Source organism: Etheostoma spectabile, chromosome 9 (genome assembly GCF_008692095.1).
Source record: "Etheostoma spectabile isolate EspeVRDwgs_2016 chromosome 9, UIUC_Espe_1.0, whole genome shotgun sequence".
NCBI classification, from domain to species: Eukaryota; Metazoa; Chordata; class Actinopteri; order Perciformes; family Percidae; genus Etheostoma; species Etheostoma spectabile.
Genome location: NC_045741.1, coordinates 14,614,246 through 14,640,936, shown reverse-complemented (window position 1 = coordinate 14,640,936; position 26,691 = coordinate 14,614,246). Strand labels below are relative to the sequence as shown.

Sequence of the window (26,691 nt, the reverse complement as noted above, 5' to 3'; positions counted from 1 at the left end):
TGTGTGTGTGTGTGTGTGTGTTTTAATAGGGCTATCTCAATGCCATGAGACTCTCCCCGGTGTGGGGTTACTTTGTCAAGCTGACCTCTTATAGCAGCTGAGTTTTGCATACATAATTAACTACAGCTAAATGTCATCTCTCACTTCAATAACTAACGTAGTGGGTGATGCTGCTCTCTCTTTTTGACTCCTAATCCGGAGTGAACCGCCGGCAGAACGAGAATGTGAAAATTAAGTGTAGCTTTTAAACTCCACATGAGTAAATGAGGGGTTACTAACACTGCAGAGAAGCAGTGTATGCACAGTTCAGTACCAGCTAAAAAAAACATAACCTGTAAAATAATGTTTCAAATGAGTGGATATCGACATTTGCAGTTGGTAAAGTACAGACACAACATCAACAAAATCAAATGCTTTGAAGCTTGTTATTATGTGTTGTGGACAGCCAGAATGTTTTTGTGAAATACAATACATAACTGAGGTAGGGTAACCACATTCCCAGCACTAAGCCAACATGTAGTTAGTACAGCATATGAGCAGCTTTACTGTAAGTGACTCCACTAAACTGGGAAGACACCAGTGAAATGAAACACTAAAACTGAAAATGGGAGAATCTGATGGACATAACAAAAATCTGTAAGTAGCAAAAGTTTACTCTCGAACTAGAGCTGAATGTAACTGATGAACATTCCTGGCCGACAATGTGTAGGTGTCTCTGTGTGTGTAGGTGTCTCTGTGTGTGTCGGTGCATCTGTGTGTGTTTGCCTGCTGTCGGTTGTACTCCATTGTAGATGATGATGTAGATGTTCTCTGGGAGCATCGGAGAGCTGAACACCAAATTAAAGCCGCAATGTTTGATTAAGTGTGCCAGGTGATCTCAGGAGAGGCACGCAGACACAACCTCAACCCCCTCATTCATTTGTAAACCTCCAAATGCAGGCTTGAAATACAGGAAGTAGGAGTGTACGCTGTAAATTCCCCCCTTGATTGGGAATACAAATGATCAAATGTATGAAGGCTAGGAATGTATGGGTACACAGTGTCAGCAAAGTTGCGAGAGGCAGAGAGGAGGAGAATAGAAGGAATTAGGCTGTGATGTGAGAGAGAGCATCTGAAAATAAAGATGTAAGCTGCATTGTAGCACCTTACCTTGAATAGGTGGTACAGAAAGAATAATACATGAAAAAAATTCTTCCGTTATTGGTTTGAGATCAACTGTCGGGATCAAATAAGAATCTGATTCGGTCACACACAGTTTGTTTTCAGAATTAAGAGACTCCTAATTCGCTATTCTTGGATACTTTTAATGACTAGCGAGGTAAACAGCTCTACCAACCAAAAGCCAATTATAACTTTATCAGCACAATCTCTGTGCAGAAGAGGAACTGTGGATCTCAGAAAGAGAAACAAAAATACCTTGATCTTTCAGGAAAAAAAAATGTTTTTTTATGGAATATCTCTTTTCAGCGTGCTTGTCAACACATTGATTTTACTGACACAAGCACAGTCTCTCTGAGATTAATATGATTTATTAATGTGTAGAAACTATTGAAACTTTTAGTTCAATTTAGGCAATCGCAAAATATGTAACGACCTGCTAAAAATACACAATCTATTTCTTTAATAATATCACAATATTTACCTAAAAATTTAGGAGTAAAAAAAAGAAAAGCACAAACTCAAATAAAGAAACCAAGAAAAGTTCCTCGATCTGCATTTTTTTTTTTCATAGCAATATACCAAAACATAATGGTTAAAAGAAGAAATGTTTAGATTGACTTTAAATAGGTACAAAAAAAATGTACAGGGCAAACAAAACTTAAAGTTAAAGAGATTCATGTGATTAATTTATTGCCACTGTCAGACAATGATTTGTATATTTGAAAAGACAAATCCAGAACAAAAGTACAATACATGCTGAACGGCTGATTCATATGATGTTTCCAATTTAAAAAATGTCAAACGCCATTCTCAAGAGTGTTGCATCCTTTTTTTGACCCGTTACCAATTACTCTGTTATTCAGATCTTTCCTCTTTTTTTTGCCAAACGGAACCGCTACTGGCATGGTAGCATTAGTAATAGTCAATAAATCTAAAATATTATGTGTGAAGTTGCGGGAAAAGACCATTAAGGGGCGGGCACTAGTGGAGCCGGTGTAGGGGTCCTGTCTGAAAGAAGGCAACTAATTCGGGACAACTGTGAACTCTGAACCTGCTAAAAGCACGGCCACTGGTCAGCCGAGCCACGTAATACAGTCCACATGTGCTCACAGCCTGCGTTGCCATAATTAGATGGATCTCTAAAGGTTTGCTTAAATCAACATCAGAGTGCTATGTTTTCACTCTTAGTTAGACTTAAAAGACGCAGAAAAACTGCCTGTGGCCTTCACCTTTTATTCCATTTCATGGTTTATATATTCATACAAAGTGATGCTGGGCTTTTAAAGTGACAATAATCATTACTTCATAGGTCTCAGGGCTTCAATTTCACATTGAATAAAGCCTGAGTGTTAAGTAGTAGCCAGTGTAACAGTGAGAATTAGAGAGAAATGAAGAGTGTTTTAATAGCTCAGCAACAATGCGCGGCAGCTCAGCCCAGGCAGAGAATCGCTCAGCATTAATCAAAATTTCAGGCCCTGTGTTTGACAAACTGCACAATGCCTCAAACATCTCCTTGTGTGTAAACACAAACATCAAATGCCATGTGGCATGTCCTCATCACTAACAAGCAAGCTAACAAGCGACCTGGAATTCCACTCAATTAGTACCTGCTCACTTCCTTATTAATCTACTAGCCTCCGTGAAAAGATGAGAGGAGACGGGGGAAAAAAAGTAAATCGGAATAAAACAACAACAATTTGTTGCAATAAATATATTAATGCCAGTGAGGTTTTCGTTTCAGGTGGTGTAAGTTGACATGATATGCAGGCTATGTTCTGTCATTAGTAAGGAAAAATGGTGAGTAAGGGATCAAAGCAAAAAGGCTCTGAGCCTGCCACTTAATTTATCACACGGCAAAGACAAAGGCTTTTCTCTCTGCTTCTGTCGCTTTTCAAAAGCCCTGACTCCTTTTTATGACAAACTCAGTTTGCAATTTAATTTAGGACTTGAGTCCCTGGGTGCAGAAAAGCAAGCACGCAGGAAGTGAAAAGAAGGTACTGTAGCCAGACAAGCACACAGGCAAAGAAGCAGGGAAAGCAAACAGCGGGTGCTAGAGACGTCCAGGCTGGTGGCAAGCACTGGGAGAGAGAGAGACAAGGAGGCAGACAGGTGTCATGAAACTCCAGCAGCCAGGCAGAAAGGCAGGCTAAAAGGCAGACAGGAAAACAGGCTAAAAAGTAGGCAGGAAATTATATAAAATATAGGAAAATATCTTATCATTGTAGCTTGTAAAGAGGCATCCATGTACACCAGCAGTTGTGGTGTGCTGAGCAGTGCAAAATCAGGAGAACCAGAGAAGTGTGGGAATGTGACAAGGTCTGGAGTTTGTTGGGCAGTGAATTGAATTATATATTGCAGGTAGGGAAGGAGTCCAGTGGAACCTGAGAATAGCAGTTAGCAGTGCAGGTAATAGTGCGTCCGCAGCCTCAGCGGGGCCTCACGCAGGAGCTTTAACACATAAACTCAGAAAAACAGATAAACATACAGTTTCTTACTACTACAAAGACGGTGAAGACAAGCATGCGTGTTGTTCATTGTGTGTGTGTGTGTGTGTGTGTGTGTGTGTGTGTGTGTGTGTGTGACCCTGATACCGTGGTTTCCTGTAGCACTGACCGGCGTCCGCGCTCCATTAATTAAAGAGGCGACGCACTGGCAGGTGCTTCACTGCCCACACTGGTAATTGGCCCCCTTCTTCCCCTCTTTCCCCCTAGAAAATCACCCTCTCTGCCTTTTTTTTCTTTTCTTTGCCTTGTTCCCTCCTCCTATCTCTGGTTCTCAGAAACGTGCCAGTGGGCAGGCAGAAATGCAAGACTTTGTGAAATAATGATTAGAATGGATGGAGATGAAGGGAAGGAAGCTGCACATTTTCCCACAAGCCTCTGATGGTCGGGGAATGCTGTTCGCCTTCAAGCGTCATACACCGCGGCGGGAGTTTACTTTAGACAGCCACAATCTGAGGAGCCAGTACTGCAGTCATTAATGATGTTGGGAGGGGACAGAGCTATACTTTGACAAGTTTCTCCATGTGTATGTATTTGTCTGTGTATGTTTTTCTGTGTGTGTGTGTGTGTGTATGTTTTTCTGTGTGTGTGTGTGTGTGTGTGTGTGTGTGTGTGCATGGCCGTTAGTGAGTATAAGAGTACATTGGAGGACAAGAGAATGTGTGTTTATGCCAGAAAGACTTGATGTAAAAGAGGAAGAACGAACCCTTCTTTGTGTCATCTTTAATGAGACAATAAAGGTTAAGAAGCTCTTGAAGGTGTGTGTGTGTGTGTGTGTGCCTTACCACGTCACTGGGCAGGTTGTGCAGGTCATCAAAGGGACTCTCCAAGGTGTTGGTGTCCACATTCAGAATGACCACATCCTCTAGTGATCGACTGCGTACTCTCTAAAGGAGGACATGTCCAGTGTTATCAGCAACAGTGCACAAGCTGCCACACTAATAACTCTAATCACCCTCTCACAACATGGAAGAAATCTCTCTGTAAATACTAGTACAACATTTTGCAGGCAAAAGTTGTACACAATAAAGTATTTTTACTGTTTTTACATAATGGAATTCAAGCATTATTTCTCAAAGTGAACCCATTTGTTTTTGCTATCAAACATTTCATACAAATTATTTGTGTTTACTATTGGACCCTGGTAGAAATGTATGTTAAATAAATAACAAAGAGCCTGAAAACCTAGTTTGGTTAATAATCAAATCATGACATTAAGTTCACGTTGGAAGTGTGGCCCAGGTGGGTTTCATAGCAGACAAATTCATGTCTGTCCTGAAGTCCCAGGTAGGAGAAAGCACAGCGGTCACTTTTAAAACCACACTGTCATCACACTCCTTTACGATTAACAATGAAATATGGCATGCAGGAAAATAAATATTAGGACATCTTTACTGTAACAAGCACATGCTCACAAAATGAAGAATGGCACTGAGAGGAAACATTTGAATTGCGCAAACATTTTCCACAGCACCAAAGCCTCATGCATCAACAACAACAACAGAGTGATGCTGTGCTGCGCTGTGTGCATTCTGATGGCGACAAATTCAACTATTATTTCAGTGTGGCACAGGATGCAGGCAGGTGTGGTGGTGGTGGTGGTGGGGGGCAGCATAGTGTGTGAATTTCTAGTTTGTCACTTTTGTGACAGCCTGTGCAGTGGAGGCTCACATGCTGATCTGGACTAATTATGTAGTGGCGGAAAGGGGGTCTGTCATGGATGCAGAGTGTGATAAATACTGCCACTGTCGCAACTGTCAGACAAATATCACACACACACACACACACACACACACACACACACACACACACACACACACCCACCACACTTACATACAACTGCAAATGTGTGCGTGTTTGCAACGTGCATTCTGCTGCATTCACACACAACCGCAATGCTGGTGACACCCCCCCGCCCCCCAACCACCACATAGGGTTTACAATGAAGTAGAAAAGCTCTTTTTTCCAGATGCTTTTTCTGCCTTTTGTACTTCTGGTTAAGAATCCACACAAGCAAGACAGAAAGATAAAGATGAAAAAACATTCTGTCAATTTTTTTAATTGAATGTGTTGGAGGTGCCAAACAATTACCTTACTAAAGCTTCAATATTTTTATCAAAATTGAGAGCACAATTCACCAAACGAGGTGGAGCATTAGACCACTGACCATGTATACAGAGAGGGAGATATATTATATATATATATAATATATGTATATATATATATATATATATATATATATTATATATTATACATTTCTTAAAAATCCACTGAAATGTATAATATATATCTGATGCAAATTAGGAAATATCAACATTTAATGTCTCATATACAGTACCGTTTTTTAATACATACATCAATTTGCAGCAGCACATTATGCACATGCAGTATAATTATTTATGCACTTTTATTTCCATATACAGTACATACCCACAGATTAACTAACGTACCTCCAGCAGACTTAGATGAACTCCCACAAAGTATGGCATGGGGGCACTGTGGATGGAGAGAGGAAAGCTGTGAGCAATATCAATATCAGATGGTAACATGCAGTAAAGAAATATTTATGGAGGCTACACTGGCACAGCACATTACACAACAATCTAAAAAAGTAAAATGCATAACCTAATGTTGAGCTTTGATTAAAAGATTAGTCCATAAATGTAGTCAATAACTATGTTGATATCTGATTAATCTTTGGTTATTTATCAAGCTATAAACTTGAATAAATCACAGACCCTTCAAGGTGAGGATTTGGTGCTTTTCTTTGCATTCCTATATTTTGTAAACTGAATGCTGTTAGAATTTAGCAATCTAAAGATATAACCTGGTTGTACAATGTATTGTGAGGGCATTTGGGATTGTTTTAACATCTAATACACTAAATTATTAATTTGAAATAAATCAATAGTTCAGAAAAAGCATAGCCTTTTTTTTTTTTTAGGTAAAACCTATTTTAACAACTGCTAGAAATTATGTGAAAACCCCTGTAATGCAACAGATGTGCACTGGATGCATTAAACCTAGCATTGGATGAGATAACACAAGGGTAAAAGAGGCAGCAAAACTGATTAACATCCATATGTTGTTCTTAAACCCAATCATATTGCAGTACATGTAGGGCACGGTCGCTGACTGAAACTCAGACTTCAAATTATTTTCCCAGAAACCACCATGCCTCTCAAAATGGGAAACAATTAGATTAAATGGTGTGTGTGTAGCAGCGCAAGCAAACTGATCTGGTGCTACTGGACTGGATTAAAAAAAAAAAAAAAATTAAGTTACCAGGTACACAAGTTTCTCCTTCAGTCAATATTTTTAACTTGGACTCATTGACTTTTTTGCTTAAAAAGTTCAAATGTGATTCCAAAAAAGTAAATTTTGTCTCAAAATGTTTTCCTTTTATTCTAAAACTTCCACACTCAGCTATCAGTAAGCATTCATTTAGCTGCAAGGTACTGAAAAATACTAATGCAACAGGTCTTATTATTTCCACTGTGTATTAACAATGACAAAAATAAATGTTTTTTCCAGGACATTTAATATAGTTTGTCTTTGAACAACATGGTTGATTCACAAAGTACAGACAGACATGGAACACTTCCCAGAAAGCTAAAGGCTAGTAGTGTCAACGGTTTTCATTCAACCCTCAAAAAAGGCTTTGCATGATTATTATCATGTCATTCTTGTTTTATGTGATATTTATCTTCAAATTGAAAGTTAGTGGCAAGGAAAGGCTGAATCATAGAGAATGTTTCCCAACCACCATGATGGATTAAATCAACAAAAACGGTCAAATAATAGAAACCATTTTTATGATGAGGTTTACAAAGGAGGCAATAATCAAATAGCTTTTGGTCAGTGTATTCCTGGCAAGAATGATTCAGAGGCCACAGGCTTGTAATCAACTTAAAGCAACAGCGAAACAAAACAGCAGGCCTGTAGCTCTGAACTTTAGCCACTTTCTTCTCTGTTTCATGAATATACTTCTTTCACCAACATTTACACAATGCGCATATACACATACATACACACAAAGAGCATCTAATGTAATTTGGTTATCTAATCAGTGCGTTGAGGACACCCCTGTGATTAAATAAGATAATGATGAGTCTACACAGAGTGTTGAAAATCACATTTTACTGTCAGTGATGAATAGCGTTTTGAAGCTGACATGTCCCTTTGTGCTAAAGCACTGTACTGTAAGCGTCAACGTAAAGCTCCTTTTACATAAGCTGTCTTTTCCGCTCTGCTGTTTTTTTTAATACTGTATGTAGATATCTGAAGATAATATGAACACATGTAGATTTGTAGATGAGCCGTTACTTCTGCTCTACATTTAGTTTCAATTAAGTCCATTCGGATTAATTGGATTTGAGTTGGATGGGTGGTAATGAAACCCCGAGAGGGCAAAGATGATGAGATGACGTGGGGCTAGCACTGGCATGAAATATGGACCAAGGTGATCCAGGTTGTTTATTACGTTGAGGGGCCACACAGGAGAAGGCGAACCACAAGAGGAATCGTGCAAACGGGTGGGAGAATATGAAAACGTGTGTCTGCACTTTTACACAGAGGTTTCAGCAGCAAAGCTCAGTGCATGACCAACACACATATCCTGGTGGGTGTGTGTGTGTGTGTGTGTGTGTGTGTGTGTGTCTGTGTGTCTGTGTGTGTGTGTGTGTGTGTGTGTGAGAGTGAGAGCGTGCATGCTTGTGTGTCGGAAGGTGGCTGAATAATGAGAGAAAGCAGGAGAGAAAAGGTGGGGGCGTAAACATTTATTAGAATGATCCTGATAGTGTTCATGTATGTGTGTGTTACGGTCAGCCTTACCAACAGTAGTCCAGAAGATGCGAGGGCAGAACAGGGATGAAGATGTGCTGCCAGTACATTGGAAAGAGCAGAGCAGCTGCACCGTGGACACATGCAGTTAACTACAGAAAGAGAAAGAAGTAAGACGACAAACACAACTTTTCAGTCCAACACAAAAAAATGGGAAGACAATTGATGCTGTATGTTTACTGGAATGTTTAATTCCATTATTAAACTGAAGGTTTGTGTGGATTCAGAAGAACTGCAACACGTTAAAAAAAAGCAAGAAAATAACTTTGAACTAAATATAATACTTGTCTTTTTTATTTCGAAAACATTTCTACAACTTATCCAACTTAGTTTCTTCACTGCTAAAGTCTATAGAAGAGAGAACTTTGGCTCTATTTCCTTCCAAACAATATCCTATTTTTCAAAAAGATCCAGAAGTCTCATCAAGGTTGCTGCTGTAGTGATGCTTTGTGTTGATGCGTCGATCATCAATGTTTGATTTCATTGAATTAGCCTTTAATCTTGCTCACAAACAAAAGCCCTCAGAAAAAAACAAAAACGTGGTACATTGACATGCCTAGTGCTGTTGATGAACACACAACCTGCAAGCTATTGTTGGAGGAAGAGAAGAACAGACTGAAAGCTGAAGCGGTTGTCTTAAACTCATGACAGAAACACAGCAGAGGAACAAAGATTTATGAGGAGGTGAAAAGAAAAGTATTGAAAGGACTGACATGAAGAATGGCAACACATGCTTTACTTAAAAAGAACAATGTTTCCACCATATTGATTCATTTGTGGTGGGTCATCACTGCAATAATCTTACCACTTTTGCACAGGGCATTAAGACATTTTACTTAAAAAAAATAATTCAAAGCACGGATTCTAACCCATTTTTAACACAGAAATGAGAGCAAATACAGTACAAGCCCAGTGTTCCTAATTAACTGCTTTTGATTCAATGTCAAAGTGAGAATTGTGCTACGACCTGCACAAAAACAACAAAAACAACAAAAACAGTGCTGACAGTAACCATCAAAATCCCTCCAACTCCTATGACTATGAAATTAAAGAGAGAGAGAGAAATAACATCTTTTTAACATATAATGAGAAGCAATCACGTGAAGATGGCATTCTTTTTCAAATGAGCTATCTACATTGTCTTAAAAACCAGCACTCCCCCTCTTGACATCCCAGCTTATAAAAACCTAGCTATAGTAATGACCTACAACACACACACCCGCATGCGCATGCACGCGCACACACACACACACACACACACACACACACACACGACAGGAGAAAGAGGCGTTAGCTCATCCCCCAGATTAAAATAACATGATTAAATATGGAAAGAGAACAGAGGTCTGAGGGGCTCCTGCGGGACTTCATTAGGGCAAATTGCCAAAGAATGAAACATGAGTTAGCCAAGAGAGACTGCGGGCTAGGCCAATACCGCCGGGACCCCGGAGCAGCAGCCGCTGTTATACTGCTGCAGCTTCACAGTCAATGTGTGAAGCGGACACACACTATCACACATACGCACACAACTACCAGGAGACCCCCTGCTCACTGACACACACAATGTCACAATTGACCGGCCAAAAGCGGGTGAGCCTGGCGAATGAAAACCACCGCTGCCAGAGAAAGAGAAAAAGTGCCCCACCCTTTGAATCCACCGAAACATCAAGCCCGGACATCTGAAAAGCTTACAACAAAAAAGTGTGTGTGACTGTGTGTGTCCATGTGCCTCCCTCCCTGCATGTTTGTTTTAACTGCATTCATTTTTCATATCGGCAGGAAAAAAAAGCAAGGATCTTTTTTTTTTATCATCTCTGTGCAATCTCTCATATACCCAGTCCCACAATAGTTAGGACTTAATCAACATTTAATTGGTGTCTTGCTCTGTGTATCTGCATATGCATATTTCTGCTGCCTGCCATCTTCAAATAAAACACAACAATGCCACGCTCCTGTCAGGATTAATTCCCTGGCAAACAGTTTGTTTTTTTGCTAATTCTGAAAATAAATCAATGCTATGAATATTAATGTCTGAAAGTGAGGTACTTGGTGGAAGAGCTACTATCAAAACCATCCCACCTTTTTCCCTTCCAAAGCGAGGACGGTAAGAGGCCATTAAATTGTGATGAAGAGAGGTCAGCATTCCGGCTGTGGATATACACACGTACATGTGCCACACGAGCACGAGCACACACGCACACGCACACGCACACACACACACACACACACACACACACACACACACACACACACACACACACACACACACACACACACACACACACACACACACACACACACACACACACACACAAAGCGGAGCGCCAACAGGCGTGTGTATTCCTCCTCTGGGAGTGCGAGACAAGCCCCAGCCATTCACTGGTACCAGGAGGTAATGGCACAGAACACCTCGCTAACCAACTTCAATTATCTCCACCCGGCCTCAAGGTGAGCCCCCCAACTGGCATGATTTACTCTCAGGTTGAAAGGGAAAACAGGAGTCTCTCTCTCTCTGCTTCTCTTCTTCTCAGGCTGGGTGGCTGGCTTGGGGGAGTTGGCCGAGAACGGAGGGGGGGTTACTGAAACTAAGATAATGATTTATACAAAGCAAATCTAGATTTCTGTTTTCTTTTATTTCATATCTCCAAAGCAATGAAGGTGGCAGTGTGCCTGAGATAAGGCAACTTGGAATGAACTCCACAGGAATGGTTCACTTATTTGCTTCTCTAATTCAGCTTAGTACAAATCCCTGTGTCCTTGTTCAAATTTTAGAACGAACGAGGCAAAAAGTAAAAGGAAGATAAATTGGGAAAAAAAGAAATCGTACCCCCTTTTTTTCTTTCATTTAGAGGGGGGCTTCACATGAGAGCGGGTCATGAGAGGCTAAGGCTGATAAAATATTTGCCAGGCTGATAAATAATAGATGAGTGGAGCCAAATGGCTTACACGCTCCACAAAAGACCTGGGTGCTTAATATTCCATTCAATGGAGAATCACAGATACAGTCCCCAAGAACAAATACAGGATTAGGTGCTGGGTCCAGTCCTCAGGGACCAAGGCTCTGCCCGGTAATGAGGGGCTGCCTGCCTCTTACACTGTGTGTGTGTGTGTGTGTGTGTGTGTGTGTGTGTGTGTGTGCGCCTGCCCCCTTCCTCTGAGAGAAGCTAACCGATTATACAGCGACAGCCTGCTTCAAAAAGCAGTCAAGGTCTTTGGTTCTGCCCCGAGAGCTTTTTTGGTGCGCTGTAGCCATGACAGAAACCGTCCACTCTAACACTGGTTTTCCAAGATCCATTCAACAGGACTAAAGAAAGGAGAGACAGAAAGAGATGGAGAGGAGGTGAACGTCGGAGAAGAAGAAAGAGAGGAGTGAAGAGATCAAATTTGCATTGCAACTTTGAAGTAGGTAGCAATAAACCTAAGCTGAGAGGTCACACATCAGTTTTGTCAATAATGGGGGTCTGATTGTGAGTTAATTGCCATGGCCCCTTTCAGACTACATACTAATAGTATACACTAAGTACTGCATACTAAATGTCTCAGCATACTGTTTTTGCTGTAAAAATCTATATAATAATTTTATACTAACAGGAAATGAAGCAATGTGTGTGCCGTTGATGTCAATCAAACTCCGACTTTGGAATGTCACTACCAATTATACTTTGCAAATAGACATCAAAATATTTTTCAAAGATTTAACAGTTATTTTGTTGCTTTCTGCTGTGTTCACAAGGCTGTTCTTCCACCATCTATAATTCCAGCTGTGAGCAGCTCCCCCATTTTCTTTGAGTATTGCATTGTGTGGGACAATAACATCAATCAACAGCACACTGAAAGATCCAGTGTTGCACACTTACCGAACTGTGTCACTTTAAGACTGTGAACATACCACATACATGTAGCATGAAATTAACCAAAAACCTGAATTATGACACAAAGATTCACACAGTTAACAAAAAACAATTCTTCATTACATGTTGATTGCTATCCCAACTCTTCTGACGGCTCTCCATATTGACATGTCATCATATTGAGATGAGTCAACAGTGATGTTTCGCTAAAAAGCTGGACCCACTAGATACCTCTGATCTTCTCAACACTGCAACTCAAGCTCTTCAGACTGTCAGTAAGCAGTGTGTTTCCACCCACATCATTCCTCTTTACCTGAGCAACTGGACATGTTAAAGTGAAACAGACAGAACATGGAAAAACACTGCTACTGGGGGGACGGGACAGGACGGGGGGACGGGACTAGATACACCTCTTTCACATATCTTTCATATTTAACGGTAGTGTAATGGAGATTTTACTGGACTGGAAATATAACAACAATAACTCCCTCTGTATACTCTAGATGAGGGAACCTATCGCACATGTTAAATTAAAGCAAGTGTGGAGAGTGAGACAAACAGCTGCTGCTGCAGGCAATGTAATTCAATTTGACAGGGGGAATGGTATCCACAGAATCGCTCTTGACCTCTTCACACCGGTCTCAAACACTCATTTCCCTTCCACTAGCCTTTCCTTCCAACTCCGTCCCTACACACTCTCCACATTCAATCCTCTCTTCTCCTTTCCCAGCCTCATATCCATCCCAGTCCTTAATTTCTTATTCTGTTTTCCTCCTCTCATCCTTCTGCCTTCTGTCCATTTCTCTCACTCCCTCGTTTCTCCTGTGGGTTTAAAACTGTGTTCTCCTTTCCCTCTCCCCTCTCCTGCACAGAGTAAGTCACCAATTACCCATGCTCTGCTTCTTTCTCTGTTGACAAACGCCGGTGTCAGGCCTGTAAGTAAGGGGGGGGGGCCACAGGACGACAAAGGTAACAGCTAACGCCAGGCCTCCCACACATGCACACACAGTCACTGACTCTCTTGCAGAAAGACACGAGACATAAGGTACAAACACCTGTGAGTACAGAAGACACACAAACAGGAGCATGCAAAAGAGACGCAAACACCCCCCAACATATGCACATACACATTCACAGCAGCACAAGTCAGACACATGGCATGAGGCTGAGATAAGTCTATTGAGGGGAAGGATGTCCCAATGTTCTGCAGATGAACAACAACAGAGAGACGCATTAAGACACCCAGGAAGAGGGAGGCAACATCTGAGAGAAAGAGAGGTGTAGCCAGGGTGAGTGAGAGACATATGAACAGAAAATAATGTCAGTGAAGAAGAATAACTAAGACAGAGTGAAAGTAGAGAGACAGAGAGAAGTCAGGGAAAGAGAGGGAAAGAAGAACAGAGGAAAAGGCAGGAAGCAGAGAGACAGCTGGCACTCTAGGGCATGGTGGATGGATAGTTCCTTGTTAGCATAGGCCTGACAGGCTGATGAGAGGGCTGCTGTCAGCCGGTGCTTGGGCCGGGCTGTGTGAGTTTGGGCGATAGGCAGGGCAGAGGCTGGGCTCGAGAGCTGGGGGGCCTCGGCAGATGAAAGACACGAAGGGTGGTGGGGCGATGGTGGTGGGGGTCCTCCCAACTGACTAGTTAGAGGAAGGGCTGATGCAGCCCTATTATACGGCCCTATGACAAGGCTGCACGCTTGGCTGGCTCCCGCCCCTGCGCCACCGCCGACCGGCCTTTTAAAAGAGTGGTACCATTCACCTCCGGTCACGAAACAGCAATAAGTCAACTGACGCATTGTTGTAAGATCATGATTTATTCCTTTGCTGTTGGCTGCTTGCGAGACACGCCGGCCATGTACCGGCAGACTGACACACGGGGTTCGCCAAGGGCTTTAACACAGGCAGCACCTAGAGCAGGCAGAATAAATGCAGTATATCTTTGTGTGTATGTGTGTGTGTGTGTGTGTGTGTGTGTGTGTGTGTGTGTGTGTGTGTGTGTGTGTGTCTTTCTCGCTCTCTTTCCACTTTCTATTCCCTGTTTCTTTTTGCTTGGCTGAGAGGCTGGACAGGCGGAGGTGGTGAAAAGCAGCTGGATGGTACTAACGATGTTACTAACAATACCTTCTCTCATACATCCTCTATCTGTAGCAAGCAGACTATAGAAATATTACCTGTCCATCCAAGTGACTGCTAACATTCACTTTAACAAACATTGACAAACTCAGACGTTAATTATATACCTCCCATCCTTTAAGATATTTGATCACAACACAGTGGTGTGGATAATGAGCTGGGCTCTTTGCAGATAACTATGTATACACATACAGTAGATAGCTGTCTTCCAGAATCATTGGCAGCCATTTCCACAACAGCAAAAAATAACGCATCACAGGAGCAGTAATAACATCAGGCCTGCTAGTAATCCCAGTGGAGATGTGGAAATACCATTGTACTACAGTGCCTGACATATACCGCTGCCAAACCAAAACACCTCTCCCTGAGGAAGATGGATGGATAGACAGGTGAGTGGATCAAGGATTGCAAAGGATAAAAGGTTTACAGAGGTAAAGGTCTGACGTGGAAGCTCTTAAAAAATCCTGTCGGCATTAATTTGTTAAAAAAAAACAAAGAAAAACAAGCCAAGATTAGTCGCAGGCGCAGAAACCTATAAATCATGGACAAATATCGCCTCCACCCCCTCTTCCTGCTTAAAAGAAAAACACCTTCACCCTTGAGTCAGATAATTTACATCGTGTAACCCTTGTGTCACAGCACAGTGTGCAGCCTAGACCCTGAGCAAAGTGCTGCTGGTCTGAGAAAGCTGGGGGAGACAGGTGATATTCTCAGAGGGCTGGGTTGTTGTTTTTTTACAGCTTTTTCTGATTATAGCTCCTATGGGAGCCATTCCCTGCAGCACCCATCACCACCCACTGGCCCCTTTGGCTGTTCAGTGTTGTGCAGCCTCGTAGATACCAAGGCAGGACCAGCTACACTACAGATAGGACTTGGATGACATCACTTCCATCTCCCATTTCATCTGTCATAAACATTTGGCTTTGCCTAATCAGCCACATAGATAACAGGGGGGGGGGGACAGAGGGAGGAAGAGGGGAAGAAAGACACAGAGACTTCCTCCCTCATACCGACAGACAGTAGGGACTTTAAATTATGTGAAAGAGTTAAGACATGTAATAACGGATAATTTAAGGCTTTTTTTGGCCATTAATATGTTGCAGTTCTAAGACAAACAGTCAAGTATAATCCAGCTTTAGTGTGGATTTCACAGCTTGTCAGAGTGTGGTGATAGTGCTGCTGTGACTGCAGGATGCCCAGGCAACGAGGGAGGGGCAGACAGATCAGTTCAACTCTCTCTGTACAAGTAGCGTAGCCATGTCAGATAAATATTCTCATCGTACTAATTAGGGTTTGATATCCTGCTGGATTATTAATGAAGAGAATCATGTCCAATCTAGGAAACGATCTCAACATTTGAGCTGTATACTTTTTTGAGAGGGCAAATTGGTATCCGAATTAGATCTGAAGCCAAAAATAGCAACCGTGACTCTCTGCGACTGTAAATTAGGTATATTTTCTCATATAACATGACGTACTGAACACACAAAGCTTAACATTTTATGACTGGAAGCTTCCCCTCAACTTGAAATTAAATGTTTAGGAAACTCATCTTTCAAGCGTAGTATCTGAACTATTTTCTAACCTATTTTATAGAGCCGGGCAGAGCTAGTAACTGACTGCAGCTGAGAGAATGACTAGGAAGGAATGGACTCACAGTGCTAAGCTTGCTTGAGGTAATGATGATGCGCCGTTCATGCAGCATACTGGCGTAGAGCTGGAGCATGTTGTTGACGTCCACAGCCACAAAGTACTCTGTCAGGTTCCTCTGGAGATAGATGGGAACAGAAGGATATGCAGGCACATAAATTGTCCTTGCCCACAGTAAAGTGTCAATGCTACAAATGGTGAGAGTGGTGCCAGAGTGTGCCATAAAGAGAGACATACAGTAGTGGCTGAAAAAGGAATTGGACTTCCATCTCTGTACATATTGTAAGAAAAGCAGTAAGAAAATAAATGGATAAAAAAATACACATTCAAACCATCTGTTATACCGTAAATTCTCAAATAACAGACGGGCCGAGGCCTTCATTTACCTAAACTGAAGAGGGTGCAAGGCCACTATTTTAAGCAGGCCTATATTGGAGAAAGGCCTTCATGTCTAATTTACTCTGTTTATATTTGATCAAATTTTAGTATGAAGCATCCTTCTTTTCTAAACTGCTTATTTTTGTTCAGTTAAAATGTTGCTACTGCATTATGCTGTTAATAAAAACTTAGTCTTTACCTACGACATTACACTTCCGGGATTGCTCTGGTGCTGTCGGAAATTCCACCGGATGTTTGTCTTTTTGGCAGGATGTCCATTATATACCGCTTTCTTTGTGTTGGCATTCTAAACTGAGTTTTCTGTCGCACAACTAAAACAACTTTTGAACGTACACATGTTCCATCAAAACAAGTTCCTTTCCCGTGGCTATTTTGCAGAGATACCGTGGCTCTGCCAAGTATTTACCCCCACCCATGACAATTGTGTTTGGTTAAAGATTGTCAATAAACCAGAGCATGTTTTTCTCCAGTTCTGGAATGCTGTGTGGACTAGAAAGACTCTTCTCCGCAGCGCTGTGGACGAGGGTCTGGCGATGCGAGACTAATATAAACTCAACACCTCCTGAATCTGTTTCAAATTAAAAGCCCTGTAGCATTTTAGTGGACAGAATTAATTTATTTCATGACAAGGCTTTTATTGTGAAACATTTGCAGGGCTCCCATACTATACTTCAAACTTAGCTACGGTCATCTTTTGACGCTTACTACTAGATGAGTTATTCAGAACAACAAAGTTTTAAAATTATGTTGTTCAATCTATTCAATTAAAGTAATGGAAGTCAAGAAGTTTACATTATTCTTAGTTAGCATGAACATTTTATAACAGGCACCAGTAGTTTATCCACCCTTGATTTTTTTTGCCCCAAGCCTTTATTTGAAAAAATACGGTAGTCACGTTTGGAAAAGATAACATATCAATCAATGTTGCTTAAATTTCACAGATACTGTTTTCATCTTGTGTCCCTTGTCATAAAGACTTGGGAGGCTCGAAGCTTGAGCTACAATTTGAATACTAAATCAAAAAAGAACATGTGTTCAGCTTGAATCCTCTAATACCCATGGCAATCACTGAACTTCGACATTAAAAGTACAAGCACCACAGGAAGTAAAATTGAAACAAGAGGATGATGCAATAATTTCAAAAGGTGACAAGTGTTTCTGATTAAAAAACGATAAGAGGCAGAAATGTTTCCAGAAGAGAGGGATGTCTCTTTTCTTTTTTCTAGTGCATACTTACGCTCTCAGGGATAGTTGGCAGTCCATTGATATCTGGGGCGATGAAGTAGGAGTGCTGGAAAACACAAACATGCAGGAGAAAGAAGAGGGAAGGTCACAAGTGAAGTATACCACTCACACAGAAGAGAATGGGGGGGGGAGGCCGTTCACTTTGTTCTATGATTTATGACTCATCTTCAGCTCTGTCTATATGAATTGCTGAGCTGGTGTCTGCAATGCTTTTATCAGGCCTACAGAACAGAGAAAGCTCAATAGCAGCTCAGCTCCCCATAGACAAAGACTGGGGTGATGTCTCCGGTGGAAAACAGAGTCTTTATTTAAGCATTAAAAAGGCTTGCGGAGCACCAACACAAGTATATGTGCACGTGTGCATCCACACAGACACACACAGACACACACTGGTTGTTTAGAGGATCACAGGGCTGCCTGTCTCACTTTGGGAGAGCAGGGCAGGTTCAGTGTTCAGATCAAAGGGGCCTGAGAGAGGTGGTGTTTGGAGACAGGTAGACAAAGCAACAACTGAAACACACTATTGTGTTTCTCACACTGTCTCCTTAGTACACCTGCGTTTCTCTAGGCCTTCACTCGACCATCTGTTGCAGGTCTTCACTTAAATCTACAGTGGCAAGTAAAGTAGATTCTCACATAGTATTTAAATTAATTTAATCCTCTAAGACTTTAGTCTTAAACTTGTGACTACTATTTACGTGCTATGCAAATCTTTCAACAAATAATATTGGGATAATACACAGTCAGGGTTTTCTCAAATGGTTGAGAATGGATCTAACACCTTGAGAGTTGCTTGCACAACACTATTGCATTCATGACTTCATTCTGATTAGGAAACAATTTGGACTTTGAAAGGAGCTTTGAAAGAGACAAATAATAAATCGGAAAAAATAAATTTCATGAAGAGAAGACAACAGTAAAACAATACATTACATTGTGATTAAGAGTATGCAAACATAAGGAGTCATTTACAATCAGTAACGCCACCAAAGGTACCGCCACCAACAAAGCAAGATGTCTCTGATTATAGAGACATAAGACAGGAGAAAGAAAGCCCGTCACAGTTGCACAGTAAAAATCCATTGATAATGTGCCAAGCGGGATTGTGACAATGTTACTTAATTATGTACCATTTGGAACAATGCTGGATTAACCCATGACATTATTTAGCTAACTGATTCAACAATCTTCAATAGCTACAATGTTGTGGCCGGGTTTGTCAGTTGGTAGAGCGGGCGCACATATAGAGGTTTATTCCTCGACATAGTGGCCGGGGGTTCAGCTCCGATCTGCGGCTCTTTGCTGCATGTCATTCCCCCTCTCTCTCCCCTTTCATGTCTTCATCATAACTAAATATTTACATAACTACAATGTTAAGCTGTTCACACATTTCACAATATAAAAGTGCCAGTACTGTTCTTGCGCCTGACACTGAAATATATCAAAATGTATATCGCAGAGAAGTGGGAAATGTCTGCTAATCATGTTACTACCAGTTAAAAGAATGACGCTTATTAGTCTTAGTTTTTAGCAAATAAAACATCACCGGACTGTACGGATGAAGAAAAAGCAATGGCGGCACATAACCACTTACTTTTTGTCTGCGGTTGACATTGGAACATTTAGTTTAATGTAAAACAAACTAAAGTGTTTCACCCCCTAAGTGCATTGTACTTAAATGTGAAAAACCTGATATTCCCAGAAGAAGAAACTTAAACGAGATGAACATGCAGCAAACACTAAACTGAAGCCAAACCCTAAGGCTTTGCCTTATGAGTTTCTGTATGGGCAAAGGATACTCCATCTGAGCACAAGCAACTTCTACACACACTTCTTTAGGGCAAGTAAATTTGAATTACTGCAGCTATATATATATATATATATATATATATATATATATATATATATATATATATATATATATATATATATATATATATATATATATATATATATATATATATATATATATATATATTTGCATGTTTTGCAAAGCTTCAATTACACCTTAAAAAACATCTACATAAAACAAATTAAGGTTTTTGCAATATAGTGAAATAGGAAAACCCATGCAGTGAAAGAATTGAGCAGAGGCTCTCTTCCAGTGTTCTTGTTTCCAGCAACAGCAGGTTACATAAAAAAGTTAGATACTGGACATTCATTTTATGTTAAAAATAATATTTTTTTTGGCAGAATTTTTCTTACAACCAGTTGACATATATGTGGGTTTTGTAAGACTGCCAGGTTTTCTGACCTGGAAGGATGCGCAAAAGGGAAAAAGCAAAGTAATAATTAATGCTTTAAATGGGCTTATTCTAATGAAAGTTACTGTACCGTATGTTGGGTGGTGACAAGTGTGAAATCTGATGCACTGTTATTTTTAGCTGAGAAGCAGAGGAAGGCCAGTTAGCATTAAAGCTCATAGTTTACTGTTAAACAATAACAGACAGCTAGCTAGTATTGGTGATTAGCCGTTGACTTTATAAAATCACAAATGCACTGAATGATTAGAGCTATGGATACGAAAAAAGTAAACCAGACTTTTCTTTGCCTCTTTTCTGGAGCTCTTTCCTGATTACATGTTTTAATCAGCTCAGTTTAAAAGGGGCTTTCCAGTGGCACTTGTTAGACTTCTTAGTTTTTGTAAAATCAATAACATAAGACACTAGATAATGAAGTATAGATTAAAAAAAAACTGTTCCTATCATAACTTGTCAATTAATTCACCTAGGTAACTCTCATTCACTGGTATGCAATACAAGGAATACACATGAGCTGCAGAGCCATTTTCTCTTTACATTAAGCAAAATGCTACATGCCGGACAAGTGCATTTGAAAATCTCTGTTTCTTAGTTATCTTAGTATCAACAATCAACAATACTGTGAGCCTTTTTATAGTTGACTAAAAAAAAAAACTAGTTCAGTAAAATAAATAAAAGATAAATTGTAACCAAACAAATAAAATTGTAATCAAAAGAAGGAATTCATCCAGGGCACAAAACAAGCCCCATAAGCATACATACACTTACTACAGTGTACTGTATATTTCTGTCTTTCTTCTCCTGTGTTTGGTGTGCTAAATAATGTTTCCCCGTTGGTCTACCAATTCATGGCATTGTGATAATCACAAGCCATGTTCTTCAACCCAACCCAGGCTTTTCATTGGCTGTTTGCTTGCTTATCTGCTTTTTTGTTATTCTTTCGAAGACGTGTTTATATAAAAACATTGAAAGTGGGTTAACTGGAAAGGCATCAAGGAGATTTTTTGAGCACAATTGCCTTTGCTTTAAACATAAAGAGGAGGGAAAAAAAACTTTTGATATTCAGAGAGAGAATATAGCAGTGTGGAATGGCATTAATCATTTACAAAGTTTGATTGTTTTCCAGAGGAGAATAAAAAACATACACCAAGGCCCAGGATAGTTTGTTTTTTGTTATATTTAAAAAGACAGCGCAGCTTATTTGGCCAAATTGGAAAGCCATGGCTCCCATGCGATTAGTACAGCAGCGGTTTCATATATTACAGCAGCCTCCTTCCCTCCTCCAGTTTCTGCCGTTCACTCATTCCCCTCCACTCACCGGCTCTTTGCTCCGCCAATCTCTTAGTACTTGCCCAGTGGCAATATACAACTGTTCATTCTTGCACAATGAGAGAGGGAGATAGAGAACAAAACAGGGTTCACACATGAAAGTGGACAATGATCCTTCTTCTTGGCAGCCATGATAAAACAAAAAAAGACTTTTAAGGAATAATTCTGCTTCATCAATTAAATATCAAACTAGTGACTCCAGAAAAGACATGGAGCTATCACCTCTGTTCTCCGGGGCTTCGTTTCCAATGAAGCTCCGAGAAGCAGATGAAAAGATTTTGTTCACATATACAGCTGATAAGGAATTTTCCTTATCAGCTTCCTTATTCCTTACTGACACAAAGACAACATAAAACACAAGGAATCTTAATAAACCTTGTTAACCTTCATGGAGAAATATATTGATTACCTCATATTAGTCTTGTTATTTTGTAAATTCATCTGCGTAATTAGATGCTGCAGAAATGACCCAGAGTTAGTTGTTTTTTTTTACTTTTTTAATTGGTCCAAAAAATAAAGAAATAAAGAAATAAAAAAGGGAATGGAGGTCCTCAAGGACAAATGCTAACACTGAAACTCTTTTGATCCCATTACGGTGTGGAGTCTAAGCAACTCAAAAATAAAGATATTAGTGAACATACACTATGAGTTTAGCAGTCCCACTGAAAATCATTGCTTTGTCCTTAAATAGGCCAGGCTAATGGGAGCAAAAACTAAGAGTGAGTTTCTTATGCAGGAGCTGAAAAGGCGAGGTTGTGTCAGAGTTAAACTAAACACTGGCTGACTTTGAGGGACCCGGGATCGTTAAGCCATTTCAGTTCTTGATAAGCAGGAGACATGACAAGTTGTGAAAGGACCCTTCAAGTTTTAACATGTCCAGCTTTGGCTTATCACACAAGGACCTGTTAGGGCCACTTCTTGTTTCCAAACAGAGTGTCAGTCCGGGGCCCTCTCTGTCTCTCTGTTCCTACCTAATGTATCTTAACCTCCTCCTGCTGTCCACTTCTTGTCTGCTCTGTTGTTCACTTATTTATTTCGCCCATTTCAAACTCTCTGCTTTGTCGATCTCTCCCTGTTTCTGTCTGTCTGCCCTATTTTCTTTCTGTCTGTTTTTATGCCTTCTTTGTATCCTCCTCTCCTCTTTGAGTCAATTATATTTTATTTCTCATTATTCCTCCTTTTGTCTCCATTAATAATGTTGTCTTTAGTGTCTCTCGCTCTACTTTTAACATCTTCAGCCAACTGCTATTGTCTCCTTTTCTTTTCTGCAGTCTCCTTCCTGATGCAACACAGTACTACAGTAACCTACCTGTCCCCCTCTCCCTCTTTCTACCTCTACTCTCAGCTGTCTTGAGTCTGATAAGGGGGAATAGGAGATCTATACCTACCACACTCAGGTTGACTGGCGTGAAGGGCTTTGGCACTGGCATATCATAGAGAGAATTCAGCATGTCATTCAAGTCATTTTCCTGGGGGAAAGAAACAAACAACAATAGAAGAAAAAAAACATAAAAAACATAGGACACATGAATTTTATTCTGTTGTTTTGTTGATGTCGCAAGTTATGTGTCAATCTTAACAACAGTGCTGGGAGAGGCGCTGCTGCAGACCAGAGGGCAATCCTGCAGCGAGGCCTGAAGGGCTCCAAAACTTCCGACTGACATATGTTTAACGAGCAATGGTGAGGTTAAAAGACGGCTGAGCGTAGGGCTGCAGACGCTTATTATCCGGCAGCACTGATTTATGGCCAAGAGCGGGCTGTCAGTAATTAAGCAGGGGTCCCCGCTCCAAAGACAGGGGCTTTAAGAAGCCGTCAGAGAGAGCTTGCTTGACCACAGAACAGGCCCCGAGATTATTCTTCCAGCATTTATGAGCTCTACGACAAGACTGCTATTTACATTCGGGCCTCTGGCTGGAGAACTGATGGGGACAACAGTTTGCAACTTGTACTTAAACTAAACTAACTACTGTGAACACAGAGATTGCGCAATGTTGTTTGTTTTACATTCTTTTTTTATTTGCCCTTTCAGAGAACTTTGTTTTGGTTTTGGCGATGAACCGTTGCTTGTTTAAGGAAATGTGCACGCTGGTTGAGTGCAGATGTATGTGCGAGCCAGAAGGAAATAGAAACTCGAGAGGAATGAACGGCAATGTACAGTAAGAGAAGCAGAAGAGTGGGAGGGAGGGGGGGGTTTAGGGTGTGTGCAATCGAACAGCCTCCTGTCATGAGAGGCTCAATGCTCACACGCATGGTCAGCAACACGGCCTGGGGAAACAGTTCATTTACCCCTCGCCTTAAACCCTCATCGCTCTTCTGTCTTCCCTCGTCTGTCAACATCTCCCTCTCGCCTGGAACGGACAGCGGGGTAAATAGAAACCAAATCATGCACACTAACACTTCAGTCACACAGGATTTCCAGCAATCTTTGTGTTTCTCTCTTCCTCGCACACAAACTGGTCTATTCTCTCTAGGCCCTATATAAGACTATCCGGCTTCTCAAACACAAAAATGTGGGTGTGTGTTGAATGTTTATGTGATATGTTTGTGTTTGTCTACTTTAGCGAGCCTGTGTGTCCTGATCATTGCTCTCTAAGGGTCTTGGAAGAAGCAGCGCCTACATGACAATTGAAAGCGGTCCCAAAGCTCTCTGCATCTCTCCCTTGCTCTGCCTCCCTACCTAGTCTTCAGTATAAACATGGGAACATCACCTACACCCTCTGTGTTAGACGCTGCACATCTCCCCAGTTTGTTGCATATTTTACATTTCCCCTCCCTTTGCTAGTACAATGCAGTGAATAGTCAGGGGAAAAGACTTTTGTGAAGTGCGAGCATTTGTGTGAACGTTTGTGCTTGTGTGTGTGTGTGTGTGTGTGTGTGTGTGTGTGTGTGTTTTCGTTTTTTTCTTAACGATTTGTTTTCCAGTAAATCATCAGGAATAACTTTCAGTGTCAGATCAGCGTTTGGTCTGTGAAATGTCAACATTGTTGCTGCTAACAACAGGAGCCAAGTCGAGCCCCAGACGGTGAACAAAACTTGCACACAAAAGACAACATGCAGAAGAACAGAATGGAGGAAAAATATCTTAGCACAGTACAATTTCAAAAACACTAAACAGTGTGCTTGTTTCTTAGTCAAATTTAACCACCATGTCTTATTTTGTATGCACTTACACTGCACCATATATACATACAATTATGAATAAAGCCAGAGGAGATGCTTACCTGTTGTTTTGTTAGGTAGTCTGCCAGTGTATTCAATAACTTGTAGTAAATTTCAAACCATGGTAGATAGCTGCAAAAGTCAGAGAGACAAATGTATTAATGACAAGGTTTCAATACATTTTTATGACCTTCTACAATAAACAAGCTGCAGTTGTTATCATCACAGGATCAGTGTTAAAGCTGTTTTTAAAAGTACCACAAATGTAGAGATTCAGTCATCTAAAAACTGAATTTCTTTTCAAAAAATGTATTTGTGTGTTGCCACTCTATGTTCGCTCATCACAATGTCTCCAGTATAAATAATTTTCCCCATCTGCTGGACAACATTGAGCATCAAGTTTGTTATGTATTTGAAATATGACTGTGTCTTCAGTATGTACTGGCTATTGTCGGTGGCCTTTTGCTTAAAGATCAAATGCACACGGCACATTGATAATGGATTGTGTTCCCAGCTACTCCAAAGAAGAGTTGTTTGAAAAAAAGTAAATGCTATCTAGTCCTTATTATGACATTCTTTGTACCCTCTGCATGCTAAGGATTCCTATCATGTCTGCCCTTATAGTAAGGGAGGGTAGAAAAAAAACTATCAAAGAAAACAATGCGTTCATGTCATGCAGAGGGACGCTATGGTTCACAAGCATGCTGCTTACAGATGGCTTAACAAAAATGCAGCCCAAAATGCCTCCTGCCCCCCACCCCCCACCTTCCTCCTCCTTCTGCCCCTCTCTGTGCTTCTTCTTATGCCCTTCACATTAATAAAAAATGTAAAATAAATAAATGTATTAACAAGCTCAAAATAATTTATACTGCAGTGTTTGTGTTAAAGCTAATCACTGAGTACACCCACCATAAGCTAAAAGCATCTGCAGCATGGCTTTCTTTACAAAGTTGACATATTCTTGGCCAAGTCGAATTGCTTTTGAGGTGGAAGAAGGCCAACATTTTCTTTTGGCATAAAAGCTGCGAGGGGCTTAGCCCATTTAATGTTATGCAATCAAATGATTAAAAACATGGTGATAAAAACATGGTTTCCTTTCACTGTATTGATAGGACCAAATTTAGTTTGTGGTTTTAACATGCAGTTGAACACTGCATGAAAAATGATTCTAGATAAGGACTTCTAAGCATTAGCATTACTTCTTAGCAATAAACAGAAACTCCCATTAATGCTTCAATAACTTGCTTGGATGCAGGGGTTGAAAAATAAATTAGTGGCCAAATAAGGCAATCAATCAAAAGTGGGTTCTCGTTTGCTCACCAAAGTCGGCGAGTAATTCTTAATGTCAATCAGTGAAAAAAACAATATAAAATACATGTCATTAAGACAACAATTTAATTGAAAGTAAAAATCTGACCAAGAGCTTAAATCTACAGTTTCTTAATTATAGTAAATGATACATCCGTAATAGTGAAGCTATGATTATGTGTGAGTTTATAAGCCAGTGAAGTCCTGCTCAGGCAGTTGGCTGAAGACTGAGGAGCTTCCAGGGCATGGGTCACTGGCTGCTCTGTAGACTGGAATTAACAGACAACAAAAAAACAATGAAGTCAACCTAATGCAAATTTTCATATCGCTAAATCCGCAAGGGGCCAATGACGGGCCAGGTTCCCGAAGAAGTGCAGCCAAGCGCACCAATCAGAGAGGCTGAGTGACCATTAGCCTGAAACAATCAGCCTCTTAACATGCCTGTATTTTGACATCTGTATGAAGATTTACAGCAATCAGGTCACATTTGCAGAAGAGCCTAAATCCAAAATGCGTATGTTAATGCACATGCTGACCAGATATCAACCTGAAGACCTATTTCTGGCCCATCAAACAACATACAACACAAATATCTGCATTTGGGGTCAGTTTACATTTAGCAATTACGCAAATAGTTCAGTCTGATATTATGACTAAGGAGAGAACAAAGCCTTTGTATTATCTGCCTCCTGTGCGTGTGTTTAAAAAGCCAGGCTTCTGGACATTAATCCTTAATTTTTCACAGCTGAAGGGGATGTAAATAGGACTCTTGCTGTCAGAGCAGCCGTCAGGCCTCACAGATCTCACAGTCATCACACACCTACACCAAGGTGCTGTAAATCCTTTGTTT

At 40.7% G+C, this 26,691-nt stretch overlaps 1 protein-coding gene across 6 annotated transcripts in view; it reads right to left on the bottom strand.

The window, feature by feature from the left end:
- Positions 1–26,691, bottom strand: part of dennd1b (DENN/MADD domain containing 1B) — a 114,152-nt gene that overhangs the window by 35,548 nt on the left and 51,913 nt on the right. For 4 of the 6 annotated variants that reach the window (XM_032526153.1, XM_032526158.1, XM_032526152.1 and 1 more), the window contains 8 exons: positions 24,596–24,665; positions 22,762–22,842; positions 21,363–21,422; positions 17,776–17,829; positions 16,147–16,257; positions 8,496–8,596; positions 6,113–6,158; positions 4,448–4,549 (listed from right to left, as the gene is read on the bottom strand). In XM_032526153.1, the coding sequence (XP_032382044.1) occupies positions 4,448–4,549; positions 6,113–6,158; positions 8,496–8,596; positions 16,147–16,257; positions 17,776–17,829; positions 21,363–21,422; positions 22,762–22,842; positions 24,596–24,665 (625 nt within the window). The remainder of the gene's footprint in view (positions 1–4,447; positions 4,550–6,112; positions 6,159–8,495; positions 8,597–16,146; positions 16,258–17,775; positions 17,830–21,362; positions 21,423–22,761; positions 22,843–24,595; positions 24,666–26,691) is intronic. The other 2 variants (XM_032526156.1, XM_032526157.1) reach the window with 1 other exon arrangement.